The sequence below is a fragment of the Gordionus sp. m RMFG-2023 genome, chromosome 1 (assembly GCF_954871325.1).
Source record: "Gordionus sp. m RMFG-2023 chromosome 1, tfGorSpeb1-WG-v2, whole genome shotgun sequence".
NCBI lineage: Eukaryota > Metazoa > Nematomorpha > Gordioida > Chordodea > Parachordodidae > Gordionus > Gordionus sp. m RMFG-2023.
Window position 1 is genome coordinate 66,712,110 of NC_088775.1, and position 20,930 is coordinate 66,733,039.

Consider the following 20,930-nt stretch of genomic DNA (forward strand, 5'->3'; position numbering starts at 1 on the left):
ATCTCAGTGTGACCAATATTTTTCTGAAATAAACGTCTTGGACGAGGTTTTAGGGTTAGTGAGTTAAAAAGTCATAGAGATCTAGTTATATTTAAAATAATGTCTCAATAGCTACCCACTTATCAAAAAAAAATATAAAACTTTTAAAAATTTAATTTTGTTTTAGAAACCAAAGATTATTGCGAGATTTTATAAATTAAATTTTATCTATTTTTTTAAAGAGGCAAAAGTTAAGCTTATATATATGCCTACACCAAAAAATATAATTCTTTATCACACACAAAAAATAATAATATGATAAAATAAATAATATAGCACACAGCCAAAAAAAAATTTCCGATAATATCTTGGCTATTAAAGTCCATTGAACACAAAATGAAATATAAAACTCAAGGCTTTTTTGAAATTATTATATGCTAAATATTGTAAAAGCATGATAATTGTAATTATGTTTAATTAATTATTTTTATTGAAATTTTCTTAAACTTATTAGCCCCCCCCCCCTCTATGCAAATTCTTAACTCCCGTAATCTGCAATAAATCGGGTACGGGGTCTGGGGGGGGGGGTGTCTAGTACTCCACTGATTGGAGCTAATCTTTCTTTCTCGCTTAATAAATTTGAATAAAAAAAATGTTAATAAATAATATTACGAATTCTTTTTAACGCCTCCCGCTTTCATTTAATCTTTTAAATTTATTACTCCTTGAAAAATATTATAAGCTGTTTATTTGTATAATATTATCATAATTTTTTTAAGGTTAAAATTGACGCCTATATAGGAGCGACAAATGTTGCAATACTATCTTCGAAGACTAACATTCTATCCATATATTCCATACCCCCTTAATGACGATAAATTCATACCGTTATAAAATCACTAAACTTATTCTTCCCATAAATTATTTAAATAATCTTTAAATTAAAATTTAAAAATTTTTTTTAATATAGATTTCAAATTTTAAACTTGTTTAATCGTAAAAAAGACAATAATTAAATTAAATTTATTGATTCATTTTATGGCCTTTAAATTTTTTATATTTTCAGTCAGTCAAAAAAATTCTTTTACACTATAAAAATAGTTAGACAAATTAAAATTAGAAAATAGGAAAAAATCAATATCCTATCGCTATAATCATCCTAGAACTACCGCATATACTTTGATTAAAATTTCTGGATTCATATACCCTATAAATTACGAGTAAAAAAATGACGATAACCTTATCCCCGTCTCCTAAATCGAATAAAAAATCTTTACCTATAAATCAGAAATCTATAATGAATGGCAAAGACAGAGAAGATAAAAAAAGTGGCTGTGGACCAGTCGGCAAAAGGAACCTACATCATAAAAAGATGATTTGTAAAGCCATGTTGCTGGACGACTCTGTTGTGCCATTTCAAGTTCTGGTATATATTTTTAACTTTTATTTTAATCATTATTAATTAAATATTATATGTACTACTAAAGAACTTTTTATTAAATTTTCATTCCTTCTAAAATAAATTTTTTTATATAAAAAAGAGGTTTACGAATTTAATTTAATTAAATTTAAATAAAATAAAATATGGTTGTTATTGTAGATTTTCAAGTAATTTTTCATATAAATATCGGTAGAATCGCCCCTTCCCCTCCTACTCGACAGTATTTCGGTATCGAAAATGGTATCGGTACATTCACTGATTTTAAGTTTAGAAATAAGTTTAAGAAAAATTAATAATTCAAATGTAATAAAATTTCGTAGCCATATATATTAAGAATATGCATTTTTTTAATGCAAATACATTTATCATATTTTTTGGTCAAATCAAAGAGTCATAGTTTAAAGGATCTTTTTTTGTACAATAAATGGGTGTTGTTGTGAACTATCTGATTTATTTTAAATCTTATGTGAACTACACTCCCCGGATATTAAAAAAATTTCCAATTTTCAATCCCGGCCCAGTTCCGATTTTTGGTTCTCCTCCGGAATTTTAAAAATATAGTTTATATTTGTTAATTTTTTAAATCTTTTCCTTTGGAACATTGTATATTTGTTTAACAGTCCAATAATAAAAATTCGGATCCGATCGGAACGAAACTTAATCTATATGGGGAATTTTGTCGGACCTGAAAAAATAGGTTTGATGCAGGGCTCTCAAAAATGCAGCAGATTATTTTAAAATTTATTATAAATCATGAGATCAAGATAATATTTAATGTTAGTCATTTATTTATAGTTTCTCATAATATTCTCGATATATATTTTTCGGTCTCGGCATAAACGCTAGGGACAGATATAGTATGTATTCCCCCACCCCCTCTCCCGATTTCTTAAGATAATAAAGATATAAGTTTAAGTAGTATATATATAAAATCCTTATCTTATCACATTTTTTCGAACTTATCCTGATATCAACAATCAAGCAAAAATTCATTCCTTGCAGACGAGGGGGCAAAATTAGGGATCAAAATTAGAATTTTAGAGCACCAAATTATGACTCTTGTGCAGGGGCGGACTGGGTATAAGACCAGGTGGGCATTTTGCCCACGAGGCCGCGTTAAATGTCGATTTTTGAGGCCGATCAGAGGAAAATATCAAAAAAGAGGCCGATTAGAAAAAAAATATATTATTATGTTCACATTATTTACTATTATCATTTATTTATTTTTAATGATATCTCTATGATTTGAATATCACATTCCTTGACAATTGTCATGTCGTTTACTATAATTTAATGCATAAAATACCAGTAACGTCGCTTGACGCTATACATCATTACCTCGTTTTTTTCTTTGCTTTTTTTTAAATGAAGTAAAAACGCTTCCGTTTGAGTAGAGTGAAAGCTAAGTTTTGATTAATTCATTATATTACATTTTTATACATTGATTTATTGTAGAAATAATATAGCCAACATTTCTTGTTCTTAATTCATTGAAATCAAATAAAATCCAGGTCGGTGAATCAGATTAAAGGATGGATGCTTAGGTGAAACAGAATAATTCATCTGGCCAAAATAAGTTGAGAAAGCTGCAAAAAATTTCTCGATCTAGAAAAGGCCTTCGATAGAATCCCGGAAAATTTATCTGGTGGGCGCTACGCCACAAAAGGTTCCCGAAAAATATATAAGAATAATACAGGATATGTATATGGGCCATACAACAATGGTCCGTAGCACAACTGGTACTTCAGCAGGCTTCACAATAGCCGAAGGAATTCATCAAGGATCGGCTCTCAGCCCACTTCTCTTCATTACAGTAATAGATGTATTAGCACAATCTATACCTCAAACAGTCCCGTGGAATATGATATTTGCAGATGATATTGTGATACTTGCCGAATCCAAGGATGAAATGAAAGAAAGATTAGTGAATTAGATAAATATCCTAAAAAAGCACGGAATAAAAGTAAATAGAGAAATGACGGAATATATGGTGATAGGAGGAGATGAAACAGAGAGTATTGATATAAATGAATGGCAGATATCGGCAATTGAAAGCTGCAAATATTTGGGCTCCACTATACAAACAAACGGCAAAAAGAGATAAAGAGTAAAATTAATCATGGGTGGTTAAAAGTGCTATTTGACAAAAGAATCCCACACAAATTAAAGGGAACAATTTACAGTTCCATAATACAACCAACTATTCTATATAGTTCGGAAACATGGCCAACCAAGGAATCAGACGAGAGAAGTCTACAAACTATGGAGATGAGAATGCTGAGGATGATTGCTGGGGTAACAAGAAAGGATAAAGTGCGCAGTACAAGAATACTAAGTAGTTTAAAGGTAGACTAAGTTAATGGTAAACAGACTTAAGTGGTATGGGCACACAATGAGAAGGCCTATGAACTACATAGGAAATAAGGTTGAGAGCTTGAAAGTGATGAGCAAACGTAAAAGAGGAAGGCCAAAACTTCAATGGGGCCATAAAGTTAGAGCCAATATAAAGAAGTATAAATTAGATATAAGAGATTGTATGAATAACATAAAGTGGAGAGAGATGTTGAAGGAGCACCAGAAAAGGTGAAAGCTAAAGAGAAAAAAAAGAAAAAAGAAGGAAATTATGCCAGGCTCTACAGGAAGGGGATGCCAGAAAAATAATTTAATGATATACCCCCTTTTAAAATGTTTAACTATTTAAAATTTAGATTGCAAATCTTATATTGCTGAGGACAGGGATTCGAACCGAACCCGGAGAAGTGAACCCGGGTTTTTAGGAAAAAACTCTGAACCCGAACCGAACCTGAACCCCATTTATAAAATTTTCAAAACCCCGAACCGAACCCAAGAATTTTATTTGAACCCGGGTTCAAGCGGGTTCAGTGTATATTTTAAACAATTGAATTAATTTACGCCATTTATTTTTAAATTTTTATCTTATTATTCTTAAAGATTATTAATTAGAAGAAAATGGTTAACAAATCAAAGTAAAAATTATTATATTGTTAATTTAAAAAATTCTAAACATCTAACTTAAAAATTGTTAAATGTAGGGCAGTTTTTGTGAACTTATTAAAATGATTTTAAAATTTATATATGCTAATCATTTATTTTTGGTTCAGATTAATTTTTACAAGATATTAATGAAGTGCATATTATAAATGAAATTAAATTTATAAATATCTCTTTTTTAATTCTGAAATCATTGCTATTTAAAAAAATTGTTCTCTTTTTATAGATTTAAGATTAAAGATAAAGTCATATTTGATAAGCATTTTACCCTTAATACAATAGAAAAAAAATCAATATGTTCTTATTGCAAAGTAAAAATGTCTGGTAATCACTTGTCAAATTTAGAAAGTCACCTGGAAAGAAATCACAACAATGAATATTTAAATTATTTAAATGAAAAAACCAAATATCAGGAATTGTTATTGGCAAAAAAACCTAAAATTAATATAGAAACCTTTTTTCCAAAAAAGCATATAAGTATAAATATATCATCTAAAGATTTGATGAGTTCTATACTAGAACTTGTTACTGTAAATGGCTTTATCAATTATTGAAGATTCGGGATTTCAAAGAATTATAAATCCACTCCTATCTGGGCTCAATTTAGTTATAAACAAAGAAAATTTATCCAGAACTATTAATAAAACAGCCCAATCAATTAGAGACAAAATATCGAGAGAGGTAAAAGGAAAATTAATAAGTTTAAAAGTTGATGCAGTTCAACGACTAGATAGGTCAATTCTTGGTGTAAATATTCAATTTATATCAAAGTCCATTATAAATTTGAGGACTCTTGGAATTGTAGAGCTGAAAGAGAGATGTACAATAGAATATATAAAAGAGAATATATTAAAAACTTTACTAAAATTTAAAATTAATATTGAACAAATATACACAATTACTTCTGATAAAGGTTGTAATTTTTTAAGAGCTATAAAGCTCCTGCAACTTGAAACTGATTATGATGTAAGGAGTGAATCAGCAGATGAGGAAAATATGGATGTAAATGTATATAAATATGATATTGATGATATACAAAATACTTTTTTATTAACTGTTATATCCTATCCGATTTATAGTGTACGGTGTGCAGCTCACACACTTCAGCTGGCACTTCAAGATGCTATAAAATTATCACCTATTGTGGAAACCATTGCAAAAGCTAGGAGCCTAAATTTAAAATTAAGACATCCCACTTACCAAAAGTTATTAAAAAATATGAAACTCCCTAAGCCTGTGTTAGATTGCCACAGATGGCATTCAACCCATGATATGTTAGAAAGGCTGATTTTACTAAAACCCAATATCGAAGATTTTTTTCAGAGCAATCTGATTATTTATTGACTGAAGATTGGAAAGAGATAATAACGATTGTTGAAATTTTAAAACCGCTAAAAATCGCAACCAAACAATTCCAATCTGAACAGTTAACACTGACAGATTTTTATGCAGCATGGTTAAGATGCTGCATCTTACTGGAAAAAAATCCAAACCATTTTGCTCAATTACTATATTCTTGTCTTAAAAACAGAGAAGAAAGGTTTATAAAGAACGAAATTCTCTTAGCTGCCATATACCTGGACCCAAGATACAAGGTTAATTAAAAGCTTAGTAAATTAATTATTTTAGATTTATATTAAAATTGTTATTTTATGGAATATTTAAATATAAACAATATAAATCCTTAAATATTACAGGTATTACTTAGTGATGATGATAAGATTTGTGCTAAAAGGCATCTTGTCAATTTATGGAGACGAATTAAAAGCTTAACAACGCCGATTTTATCTGATGATATTAGTTCCGATGAAGTTATTGAACAAGAAGATGATTTAGAGAAATTAATACAACTTAAAGAAAGGCAGGAGAAAATACTTAAAAGAGGGCCAACGATTGCTGAGAAAAGTATTGGAATAATAATTACTGGATTTAGCGATTATAAAAGATTAGATAAGAAGGAAAATATTTTGCATTTTTGGGAGTCTGCTAAGCTGGAACACCCTGAATTATATATTTTATCTAAAATCTTATTTGCTGTTCCTGCAACCCAAGTTAATTTACCATATTTTCACATATAAATACATTTAACATAGGTTAGCGTTGAAAGATCTTTTTCACATTTGAAATTCATTCATTCACCACATAGATCGAGGATGAGTGAACAACTCTTGGAAGATATTATGCTAATACGTCTAAATAAAATTTTTAAAATTGATACATGACTATATGCTTTGTATTTTTAACTATATTTGCCTATAAATAAAATAAAAAATTTATTTTTTATATCAAATTTATGTCTAGTTTTTTATTATGATTTAAATATAGAATTTTTTTTATCAACTCAAAAATTCTTGAACCCGAACCAAACCCGGGTTCAAAAATATTTCCCTGAACCGAACCCGAACCGAACCCACCTTTTTTTTTATACCCCGAACCCGGGCAAAAATTTTGTCGGGTTCGCATCCCTGGCTGAGGATATTCAGCAGATAGAATAATTTTTAATTTCCTCTTACAATGTGTGGAAAATCCTATGAGGTTGAGAAGTATGATTTCAGGATTTCATTCTTGATGAAATAAATAGTAAAGATATATATATTGCGTGTTAAATTACGTAACAAATAATGTTCATTTGCCAGTATATTCAAAGATATGGTAGCAGAATAAATGAAATGGAAGATGATCGTATGAACAAGTGAGGAGTCAAATGAAGAAGAAGGAATATTACAATATCATAATAACTCAGAGTGTGATTATAAGTGTAACAAATGTTGAATATGCGCGTATGAAATTTTTAAAAGATGCAATATGCATACAAGTGACACTAATTTATTGGCATATGAATACATTTTAACTTTGTCATTTACGCAAATTAATTGCGAGAAAACATTTAGTAAATTAAAAATTACAAAAATAAGCTGAGATCTAATATTGACCAAGAAAAATTAGAAGCGTTTTTAATGATGTCAGTTGAATGAGAACCATTGGCGCAGATTGAACTAGAAGATATTCCTGTATATTTGCGTAAAGGTTCAAAATTAATGAGAGATTTATTAACGTAAAAATTATATATTTCCTTAATTCTTTTATTTGAATTTTATTAATATCTATTTACAATATGATCGGTGCCTGATTTTATAAGTGCAGCAATTTTATACGCTGTAATATTGTATAACTGCAATAATTATATGTGTAAAATCAATAGATTTGATATATTAAGTATGTATTTTTATATTTAACAGATGTATGATTTGATTTTATAGTGCAATATCGTTATAAATCTAATATAAAAAAATATATATGTGCAATGAATATTATTTTATATTGGTAGTGATGATTTTAGATGTGCATTTTTTAAAAATAAATTATAAATACTATTCTTTTTTTTACTAAAAATGTAAATCTTTTGAACTTATTTTCAAAAATAAGAAGTAATAAAAATCATGTAAATCGAAGAAGCCATATAAGGGAAGGGGGCGAAGCCCCCATATAAATGAGGCCGCTATAAAAAAATGCCCACGAGGCCGTAGCGTCGCCAGTCCGCCCCTGCTCTTGTGCAAAGTCTTAGCACGGCTTTGTTTTATTATAAATATAAGGAATCAAATGTTAAATTCAAATTTTAATGTTTTTACATATTATTGGTAAAGAGACCTATATTTGGGTCGATTTCTAAAAAGACCCGATTAAGATTTTAGGCAAAATATATTATGTAAGCCTCGAGATTTGGCAAATGAGGTCCAAACCTTTCTACCATCTATGAACAAAATCTTACATAATATTATTATGGTTAAAGTCTTAATCGGGCCATCGGGCCTTTTAACAACACTAGTTTTTAAAAATTAATAATACTGTTGTATATTTGTTTATTAACATTGACAAAGTTAGGAGAATGTTTATATTTTTTTAATTTTTAACCTATATTATTTTGAGTTTTCATAACTGTCTTTATTTACAAATTCCAAGATAAAATAAATTTAAATATCATATAAAAATGTTTGAAATAAATTTAATTATTTTTTAAATCTTATAATTATTATATTTATTATATGATTTATTTTATATTCAGTTTTTTCGTCATATTATTTGTATTTATGTGAAAGTGATATATTTTTTGTAGTTTAGAATCTTGTAAAATAAAAAGAAAATCTTTTAATCTTTATTAATTACTAGTAGATAGCCCGTCAAAAATGACGGGGAATGAGAATTTTCTTCTTACTTTTCTAGCTGTTACCTGTTATTTGAAAATAATATTCAATTTTTATTCTTTTTACTCCCTCCCTCCTTCAGGCCAGGTTCAATTCATTAAAACTAAGTGTAAATACTATGGTTTGAGTAAAAAAAAGCTTTTATTTGATTATACCAATATTATTTGTTAAATACTACTGATCACTTATACCTAATATTTAATATTAAAAAAAAATTCCCAGGCAAAGTACAAAGTCATAATAATTTAGAAAAATTCTTCCAAGCCTAATGAAAGATCATAATAATTTTGGTAGTTGAGAACTGAAATAAAATATTTAAATAATCATAATGAATATAAAAATACAATCAAAATCAGATTTTCATGGGCCTTGTTTTTTTGATCAGGCCGATCCCAGGCCTGCAAAATAACTTGTTTTAGGCCAATGTCTGACCCATAGTTAATAATAAAAAAATTATCAAGCGTCCAAGCTCATAATAATTTTGAAAAATCTTCCCCAAGCCCAGCCCAATATAATTTATAAAAATATTTTCCAAGCCCAGCCCAACTCATAATAATTTTATAAAAAAAAATTTCTCAGACCAAGGCCAACCCATTTAGAGAGTGAATACTCAGGCGCGTATGCGGGAATTTGGTATGGGGGGGGGGGGGGGGGGGGGGGGGGTAATAAAATTTTTTAAGAAATATTATTTTTTTTAAAAAATAACAAGCATAAATTTATTAGAACATAACTATTTCTAATACACAATTTTAAATTAATGTGAATTTTAAAAAATTATATGTATAAACCATCATATAAAATACTATAAATAAATGTGAATTAAAAAATATGAAACAGATATAACTGGCGGTATAGAAAAACTATAATAAATGTGAATTATAAAATATAAAGTGAATATAACCACTATATGAATCACTTAAATGAAATAGAAATTTGAATTTTTTGAGCCTTTAAAATATATATAAAATTTAAATGTTGGAAATATAAATTAATACACAAAAAGTTACTTAGGAATAATTGTATTTTGTATGTTATATATTTTCATGTAAAATCCTATCTTCGTTGGGATTGAGCTAATTTTTCAATTATCTCATCCTTGCTTGTCGTCAAAGCCCATGAATATTCAAAAGATCCAAACCTTTCAATCTACTTTCAGAAGTTGTACTTCTTGGTATGTTTTTCAGAGACCGGGGGTCGGACCGTATTTTAATTTTTTAAAAAATCCAGGCCGGGTTGTATATTTTAAAACAGCCTATATATGAAATCGTTATTATTAGCTATAAAAATCAAGAAGAAATATAATTTATTTTAAAAAAATCCGGGCCGGGCCTGAAAATTTTATTTTAAAAAAAGCCGGGGCAATTTTTTTTAAAAAACTCGAACCGGGCCGTAAAAATTTTTTAAAAAAAATCCGAGCTGTGCCCTGCAAATGGTACCTCTGCAGGGCTCTGTTATTCCTTAAAAAAGAGAGTGTTCTCTTCATTAGTTTAATATTGCTAATATATATAAACCCTTTTATTACATTGGGAATATAATCTAAAATATGTTTAAAATGCAAAGCATCCATATCATTTTTTGGGACTATATCAACCATAGTTAATATAAACATAGTTATTCAGCTAATAAGGCATCATAGATACTTTAATCTAACAAATATTTTTTTTCTATCACCATCTTAAAAAGATTGGTAAGGCTTTTGTGGAAGTAATATCTGCAGATTGATAAGTGTTGCATGATGAATTAAAAACCATTCATTTATTTGGGTTATAAATGTATCTAAGAGAGGGGACATTTGTTTTATAATACTCTTCTACTGATCCTATATTAATGTTTTAACGATGAGCTTGCCTTGCTGCAGGTCGAGGGAGACCAGTGGCGTAGACAAGGGGGGGGGGGGTCGAAACCCCCCCATGGAAATTTTTTTTTTTTTATAAAAAAAAAATTATTTTTTTTTTATTGCGAATAATTATATTTAAAAAACGGTTTCAATTTAGAGAAATAAGATAATATATTATATATAATACAATATGAATATGAATATCACAATGAAATATATTTATAAAAAAGGAGTTTTAATTTTAAATGATCACATCGTTTAAAAATATATATAAATTATATGAACTAAAATATTAAATAACAATAAAAGAATAAAGATATATTGTATGTAAATAATTTCTGGCATAGTTAAATTTATTAAATAACAATAAAGATATTTTGTAAATATTTTCTGGCTTGGCATAGTTAAATTAGATATTTATAAATTTAATTATTAAATATATATTTTTAAACTATATAGATAGTTTGTAAATTTTAATTTTTTATAATTTTTAAATATGGATATCCGTAAGTTTTTTTGTCAACAACAAAAAGAAAAAGGTATATAAAAATTTAAGTTGTATAATTTGAATTAGAAATATATATAGATGTTGCTCTTGCTAGTAAAAATCAGCCATCAGTTGAGTTGGTTTTCGTTGTATCCTCAGATGACGAAGGTAATGGTATTATTTATAATATCTTTTATTTAAATCATGCAATTAGAAAGACCAGACATACCATTACCACTCCATGGGACAACTACCTAAAGCTTTTTGAAAGCTCCTCTAAAAATGCTACTTACCTAAGTCCCTCTATTCAAAATAAAAAAATATCAATATGCAATCAGTTTATATTAAAGGAAGTTTCTTCAAAAGTCAAAGCATCACCATTTTTTAGTGTTTTGGCGGATGAAACTTCCGATATTGGTAATATTGAACAACTATCCATAGCAATAAGGTTTATTGATATGGAATCAGGTAATTATAAAATGAAGGAACTATTTGTTCAATTTATTGAATTACCTGACACTAAGTCAGAAACGATTGCTAATCAAATTATTAAATCACTTCAAAACCTGGATTTAAATTTAAATCTACTGAGAGGCCAAGGGTACGATGGAGCTCCCTCGATGAGTGGCCATGTTAAAGGGGTCCAGTCAAGAATTAGAGAGCTTTTTAGCGCAGCTCTTTATGTTCACTGCAGTTAACATTGCCTGAATTTGATGATAACTGAGGCATGTGAAATTAGAGACATCCGGAACAGTTTACGTAAAAAGATTTTGATTTAATTGAAATTTATTAGATTATGTATTATAGATATCTTTATATAATTTATATATATTTTTCAAAATTTAGAAACAATATCGTCGGTTTGTGACTTCTTTACCCCACCCAAGAAGAGGGAGATTTTTACCCAAACGTTCGATGAAATTGATTCAAAAAATTCAAAAAAAAAATTAAAAAGATTTTGTCCCACAAGATTCATTGAAAGACAACAATCGGTGAAGGTTTTCATCGAGTTATATGAGGTTATTTTTGCGGCACTGGAATCATACATATTACGCAAAGAAAAAGATTCCGCAGATGCGGAAAATCTTTTACAGGCTATTACGAAGTCTCAATTTTTAATTTCAATTCAATGTGTTTATTTTTTATTTAATTATACATATGATTTTAGCAAAATGTTACAAAAAATTGATTTGGATTTAAGGGAGGTTATGAATAGGGCAAAGGATATTGTTGAAATATTAACAAATATCAAAGATAATGTGGATGAAAAATTTCACGAAATATATGAGAAAGTAAAGGAGATCGCTAATATGTTTGGGATGAAATTTTTAAACCTAGAGTAGTTTCTAGACAATCCAATCGCTCAAATATTGATGCATCTACGATTGAGGATTTTTATAAAATTAACATTTTTATTCCACTTATTGATACATTTTTATTTCAATTAAAGGAAAGATTTATAAGTCACAATTTTATTTTTAAAATCTTTTATTTTCTTTTGCCGGTTGAGTCTGAATTGTTGATTACACTTGAAACGCGAGAGGATATTAAGAACATCTCAGAGTTTTATTCTGATGATTTATTAGGGTCGTATGATAAGTTACTTTGTGATGTCGAATTTTGGTATAAAAATTTTGGCAGAATAGAGTACTCTTTGAGACCAAAAAATGCTTTGCAGGCCCTTTCCATGTGTAATTGCACTTTAGATTCCCTGCCCAATATCAAAACATTGTTTTTTATTTTAGCTACTTTACCGATTAGTACCTGCACTAATGAAAGGTCTTTTTCAACTTTGAAAAGGTTAAAAACCTATTTAAGAAATAGCACCGGTGAAAACCGTTTAAATGGATTAGCCCTATTAAATATTTATAAGGAGATTATTCTAGATAAAAATTTGATTCTAGATGAATTAGCCAAATCTCAGAGAAAAGTAGACCTCTCTTTATAAATTCAAATCATATAATTGTAATATTTTCTTAGTCATAAAATTTTTATATGAATTATAATGAATTTTTAGTCATGATATTTTTATACTATATTTAATAATAGTATTGCACCTACAATAAGAATTATTTATATAATATACTCATTTGTATTAAATATAACTGTTAAATTATATTTTTTTAAATTGCATACAAGAATTACTTATATTTTATTGTAATTTTATTTTTTTAAAATATAGATATTTACAATCAATTTTTAAAATAGTAATCTGTATAAAATTTATATATTTTGAAATTTATTTATTTATATATTATTAAAATAAATACATAGTTAAATAAATAAAGTTAATAATAAATAAAATCTCTGCAAAATATTGTTATATGCAAAAATTTAATTTAAATAATTATTTTTAACATAGAATAAGATATATTGAGTTGATCATAAAATTGGAAGGTTTGGAGGGAGGCAAATTTTTTTTACATCGAATAGATTGAATTAATATACAATTTACTAAACATTGATAACATTTTCAAAATAATGCTTTCAGTCGCTTATTAATTATAAATTTGGCAAAAATTTTAATTCTAATATTTTTTAATATTTATGCTGGCCTGGGTATAATACACAAAATATTGGCAAATTTTGATAAGGGGGTTTGGGGGCGAAGCCCCCAAAAAATTTTTCACCCCCCCCCCCCATGGATCAATCCTGGCTACGCCACTGAGGGAGACAAATATTAAACACAGCTCTGCTTTTGACTCAACAATAACATATAAAATAAGAAATTCTTCATCAACATTAGCACTAATTTCTTTGAGTTCTAATAAAATGCTCTCCGCTATTCTCATGTTCTTAATCAAGTCGATGTCATGTTTTTGAAAAGTATTACATATAGTTGAAAAAAAAATTCATATAATTGTTCAAGATTTTATTATTCCCGTCATTCTTGACGGGGTTTCAACTAGTAGTTGTATAATTAAATAATACATTCTAATGAGAAAATAAATTTGGAATATCGGCTCTTCTAACTCCATAAAAATTGTTACTGCTTGATTGCGGAGACTCGATCTCGTTGGACAAGCTTGCAATTTTTTTCTCCCTGTAGGACAATGAGTTTCAGAAATAATTATTATTTAACTAGAAATTTGAAAATGGTAGATAAATATTACGCCACTAAAAATTTGAAAATAAAAAGTAAATATCACGCCGGAAAACTTGAAATCGAAATTAATTGATAAAATAACTTAGTAGATGAATGTGATAAATAAATGTAATTAAATATTCAATATGAGATAGGAATAAATATTAACAAATATAATTAATATAAACAATAATATTTCTGAAAAATATATCCGGCATCTGCATTTTTTGGCTTTGAGAAGGGGGGGGGGAGGGGTTGTCCCCCTGTCCCTCCTTGCTGCGTACGCGCCTGTGAATACTATTTTTAAGATAAAAAATATATTTAAATTAGCTTTTACCTGAGGGCCATATAAATATTCTGTGTTAAATATCACACCTATGCCTAATATTAAAAAAATTCCCAAGCCAGGTCCCCGCACTTAGGAAAATTTTCTCAAACCAGCCAAGAACCATAATAATTTTGGTAGTTGTCACAATGTATTTAAAAATACAATTAGAATATGAAAGTTGCATGGGTCTTGGTTTTTGATCAGGCCTACCATGTCTTCAAAAGAAATTTTCAGGCCAATTTCTAGCCCATATTTAAAATTAAAAAATTAGGAATCTAAGACTATATTAATTTTGAAAAATGTTTCCCAAGCTACGTCCAAGTCCATATTAATTGTGAAAAATATTTCCCAAGCCCAGGAAAACCCAGAATAATTTATTTTTTCCTAGCATCTAGAAAAATAGTAAGGGGTTTATAAGAATTAAATCTGTCTAATATGTATATATTTTTTTGCCATTTTATATCATTGGGAAAATTTTCAACAAATGAAGGGGAAATATCTGATTTACCTATCATTCTACTGGTTAGCTCCTGGTATTTATATGAAATTCATGAATACATATTAAAGTACCATGCTGAAAATATGTTCATCCTAATTTAAATTTTAAACAAACTACCACCTTTCCAAATGATTTATTACTTAGTTACAAATTATAAAATTAAATTTAAGACATTGATATTAAATTACAATAGAAAAAATAAAAAGATATTCTATTAATCAAAAAAGTTATAATAAGTTATGAATAACATACATTCTACAATTATGAAGTTATGAGAAAATATACTACACTATAGAATGCATGTAGAAAGGCTAAATTTTCAGAAAAGATAAGAGAGATGCAAATATTTACTTATGCATAAAAATTTCCTAATTAAAAGATATATAGTTGTATAAAATATTGCTATCAAAAATTCGCCATATTACAAATCACATGGGAATTACTATTGGCTTAAAATTGCTATGATGATTATCATTGGACAAATATTTTTTAAAAGAACACTATTGGTTAAATTTGATTGACGTTTTTTGAGGATTATTATAATAGATTACTTTTTCATATTAATCTAATTATAAAGGTTAAACAGAGACGATTATTGAGTTTAGAGAATTTATTTTATAAGCATAATTTAAATAATGAAATTTTTATAACATATCAGATAAACTAGTATTATACATGATATTAAATTTGTAATTTAGCAATTTAGAACAACGTTCAAATTTGTAAAGGGGTTACTTCCATTTTTTCCCCTTAAAATCCAAAGAAATTTAGGAATTTTCCAAATTCTTATCTAAACTATTTTCTTTTATATATTTTTTTTAAAATGTTTCGCACTTTATTACCCTTTTAATAAAATATATCAATAAGCATAAGAATTGATAAACCAAATCTGAATCCTATTCAAATCCGATTTGACCGAAATTGGTCATTTAGACTCGGTTGGATTCGAACCTTGAATTTGAGATTTATTTCGGATTATACCGGACTTGGACGACATTTTTTTAATATTTTGTTTTCTCGAAGTTTTTATAAATATTCTTTTCAAGGAATAACCCCTACAACTTTATAAATTTTTCCACTCTCTTTAAAATTTCATATACTCAACAATCCAATAAGAAAATTCGGATTAAATTTTGGATCAGATCAGACCCAGATCTTTGAAAAAATAAATAATAATTAGATTAGATCGGTCGGGCAACCCAGGCCTTATCCATACCTTTTCGGTGAAATTTAAAAAATATTAATTAATTAATATATCACACCAGACCTTAGCTTGTAATGCTTTCGTGGTAATGTTTTTATTGTAATATATTCGCTGATATGCATTCAGGAATATACATTGTGCAATGCATAGATTATTTTTTCGAGGTAATTTTTGCAAAATAATTTCGCCGAACGACATTCATGGTAATAATACCTTTCGGTATGGTCTCAAACCCTTGGAAAACTCTCTCAAAATGTTTGAAAAACATGAGATTATACATTTTTTAAGATACTATAACCAGAGATGTTCACTAAAAAAATTCGACAATGCAATTTCTGCAAAATATTATGGATCTCCGGCCCCGAATATTTTTAAACATTAATAATGCAAATTTATATTTTTTCTTTACAAAAAAATATTGCAGACCAGACTTATAATTGTAAATATTTATAGACTGGTCCAATTAATTCTTAACGGGGAGGGAGGGGAGGTTCAGGCCAGGCCTTTCTCTTATTTAAATTATGAAATTATAATTTACGATTTATTTTAATCTATTACCTATTTTTAGACATTTAACCAGGGATCCAAACCGAATCTGAACCAAACCGTTAAACCGCGAAAACCGGTATTTTTTATCGAACCTAAACCACTAAAATAATTTCTAGCCAAACCTGAACCGAACCGCTAAAATGCCTTTGAACTGGTTCGAGCCTCATAATTTTATGCCTATAAAATAATGTGTAAATTATTACTAGTATATTGCAAAAATTTTAATTATATTCAAATTGTTTTAAAGATTATTATCAATCACATTTGATTGATAAGTGTCAGTCATAATTTTTATAAACTTTAGTATATTGCCATTTTACAGCATTTTTTAAATATTTTAAGCTTATAAATTATAATGCCTAGAGAAAATTAAATTCAATATATAAATTATTTATATATAGTATTATAAATGACATATCAAAATGTAATATCACTGATTGTTAAATAAATATGAAAGGCCATCATAAATCTTGAGCGTCACAAAAAAAATCTAGAATTTGATAAAATTAACAAAATATCACAACAAAAGCCTAATAAAATAAAGTTTAAGATGTCATCAAGCCAACAGACAATAGAAGAAGCATTAAAAGAACAAACAATATCAGTAAAACTAAATAAAAAAAATAATCGATGATTGTACTGAGTTGGTCACTTTTAATGGTTGACCATTCAAATTAATCGATGATAGCGGGTTTAAAAAAAATTCTTGATCCTTATTAGAAGCCGTGGGTAAAATTAAAATTAATTCTCAAAATATTTAATCTAATGTTGCAGAATATAGCCTTAAGTATTTGGTAAAATATAATCAAGGAAATATATATTATAGGTAATTTTTCTAAAGAACCTAGGTTAAATAAAATTATGAATATTTTAATCTATTAGAGATATCAGAGTAATCGATGCTCAGAATTATGTAAATTGTTTGATATCATACTGGCAGTGCCAGCTACCCAAGTTAGTGTGGAAAGATGTTTTTCAACAATTAAATTTATACTATCTCTTTATAAATGTAATTTGAGTGAGAACGAATCTTGAAAATATATTAATTGTGCGGCCTAATAAAAAATTTTAAGTAAATTAAGTTAAATATTGTTCATATTAAAATTAATCATGATATTTAATTGTATGATTTATAATTTAAATATTATTTTATAATCTGCAATTAATAAAAATGAAGGTTTTATGTATGTTTTTTATTTTAATGATGAAATAAAAAAAATGTACCTCCCTATACATAATTCGAATGTAGATTTGAATACAAAAATGTTCAAACCGATTTTTAGAGGTTTGAACCGAACCGATATATTTATTTTTTACGAACCGAAACTGAACTTTGAACCGTTATTTTTATCCGAACCTATATTTGTTTCGGTTCGGATCCCTGCATTTAACTATGAAATTATCTTTTGGGATTTATTATATTGGTCATTTTTTTTAGATGTTTTAAATATGAGATTATATTTTATGATTTCTAATCTACCAATTTTATTATTTCAAATTAATTATTTTTTCAAAAAGTTAGCTAACCACTACTTTCTTATATGAGTTTTATTTTATTATAATATAAATGTATATAGTTATCTATAAATCATTTAACATTTATATCAGAGACCTGCAGGCCCGGCCCTAAGCCCGGCTCGGCCCGGGCCGTATTTTAAATTTTTTAAATATACCCGGGCCGGGCCTAAAAAATTTTTTTTAAACATATCCGGGCCGGGCCTAAAAATTTTTTTTTAAAATATATCCGGGCCGGGCCTAAGATTGTTAAACCCGGGCCGGGCCGGGCCGGGCCTTAATATTTTTTATAAAAATTTTTACATTATGAGTTAATGGTTATAAGATTATATTATATTATAGTTATGATTAATATAATATTGGGTGATGGTTAACACTACCTAACACCCACAGATCGATCTAATTATTAATTTCCTGCAAATTTATTCAAAGTATTAATATATTTTTTTATAATTCATATCTAAATTTTTACAACATATTTTACCAAAACAATCAAATAAAGGAATATCTTGAATAAGCCCCAATATTCAAGTATTAATAATATATTTTTTTATAATTCATATCTAAATTTTTAGAATATTTACCAAAACAATCATATAAAGGAATATCATGGCACAAAATACTAATGATATAATTAATAAAATTAAAAATAATATTTATTCTTTTAGAAATACAAATAATAATTTAAAATCTGAAATATGGGCTAAATTTAACATCATCATAGATGAAAATAAAAAAAACATTGGCTACGTACAATGTAAGAATTGTTCAAGTATATTATCTTATAATTATAAACATGGTACATCACATTTAAAAAGACATAAATGTGATGGTAAATCCATGAAAATTAATAAAAAATTTTTACACCTTAAAAACCAACCTATAAATGTAATATAAAATATTTAAAAGAAAAATTTATAGATCATTCCTTAACACTTTGCGCAAACGATATTAGACCTTTCGAAATGATAGCTGGGAATTGAATTCAGCCAGGCCCTAGTCGATGTTGGGGCAAAGAATGGTAAAATAGATATCAACTCATTGATTTCTCATACCACCACCTTAAAGAAAAATAATAAAATAAGAAACATTTTGGTTGATACTATTGCCCCAGTAATCAAGAATCAATTTATGGCTTCTTCCACTGATATATGGTGCGATGACCATAAAAAGAACTCGTTTATAACAGTTAACATGCACTATATATCAGATGACTAGAAGTTAGTGAAGAGAAACCTATTTACCGCTAAATTTAAAGAAGTGTCAAAGACTAGCAAAGTAGTTAAGGATGAACTATTAAAAAATTTTCATAATTTTAATTTTAACACTAACGATTTTATTAATATAATATTTGTTACAAACCAAGGTAAAAATATTATAAAAGCATTGGAGTTAAACGATTAAATTGTTCTTGTCATATATTAAATACAATTTTAAGATATTCATATAACTTCAAATATTTGGAAAGTGCCCCATTAATAAAATCAACAATAGATAATACTAAAATATTAGTGGGGCATTTAAAACAAAGTAATAAATGCCAGCATTTGAAAGCCCTTTATCAAGATATAGAAGTCCGCTGGAACTCTAAATACAATATGCTCAATTCTGTTTATTCTCAAAATGAAGAAATTATAAAAGTTCTTCAAGAACATGGGGGATCGGAAAAGTATTATATTATAGACTTTCCGATTCTTCTGGATCTAGTCAAAATCCTTGAGAATTTTAACAGAGCTATTGTTGAGTTACAGTCGGACTCTTGTACTCTTTTTAAAGTGGTAATTTGGTATTATGAACTTCTTGAAGTTTATAATACCTTTCAAAGCGAAAAAGGAGAAATAAAATTGATTTTACTTAATATAAAGCATTTTTTAATTGAAAAATTTGTTTTACACAAGTATCATTTTATTTCTCTTTTTCTCTGTCCCAAATTCAAGCAATTACGTATGTCGTCAGGGACAGATCGCAAGATGACGGAAAACTATATAAAAGATTATATTAAATTACAAGAGGCTCAGGAAGTAAATGAAATACCATCGACCAGTCAAATTACGACTGTTGTTAAACAAACTGAATCGTTTTATGACAAATGGGGCGATGGTAATTCTGGTAATATGTCAATACCCGATGATGAATATTATAATTACATAAATAAAAAAATAGATGAAACATTTAAGGTGGATAATTTGTTAGAGTGGTGGGCGGCTCATCAAAGCGAATTTCCAATTTTAGCGAAATTGGCAAAACGGGTATTGGCAATTCCTGAAGAAGAAGTAATCTTCAACCTGAAAAGGTAGATATGCTTCTCTATCTTCATGATAATTTGTGAATTTTTAATATCTTTCTTGAGTAGGGTTTCGTCAATCATGCTGGTTTTTTACTTTGCAAACTGTCAAATATTTATTGCATTTATTATATTTTACCTTGAGTCATGAAAGTTTTTAATCCAACATTTTTCATTATTTTTTTTACAATATTATATAATACAATTATCTTCTTTTGTTAAAAATTTATATTATAAAATAAATTATATTAATATTGTGCAATTAGATTATATTTTCAAAATACTATTTATTATACATGATGCATTTTTTTAAATAGCGACTTATTTTTATTTTATAAATTAAATAGTAAATTAAATACAATATATTATATTCTCAAAATATTTTCCATTTTTATAAATTAAATATTAGTTTTATTATTTTTAAATGCAATATAAAATATAATATATGCTCAAAATATTATTACCATTTTTATGAATATTAGTTTTATTTTTATAAATGCAATATAAA

General features: G+C 27.4%; 1 protein-coding gene across 3 annotated transcripts in view; it reads left to right on the forward strand.

Moving 5' to 3' along the window:
* The window catches only part of LOC135922894 (uncharacterized), a 54,807-nt gene that overhangs the window by 11,324 nt on the left and 22,553 nt on the right, over positions 1-20,930 (forward strand). For all 3 annotated transcript variants that reach the window (XM_065457405.1, XM_065457404.1, XM_065457406.1), the window contains exon 2: positions 759-1,405. In XM_065457405.1, the coding sequence (XP_065313477.1) occupies positions 1,208-1,405 (198 nt within the window). In that variant the 5' untranslated portion in view covers positions 759-1,207. The remainder of the gene's footprint in view (positions 1-758; positions 1,406-20,930) is intronic.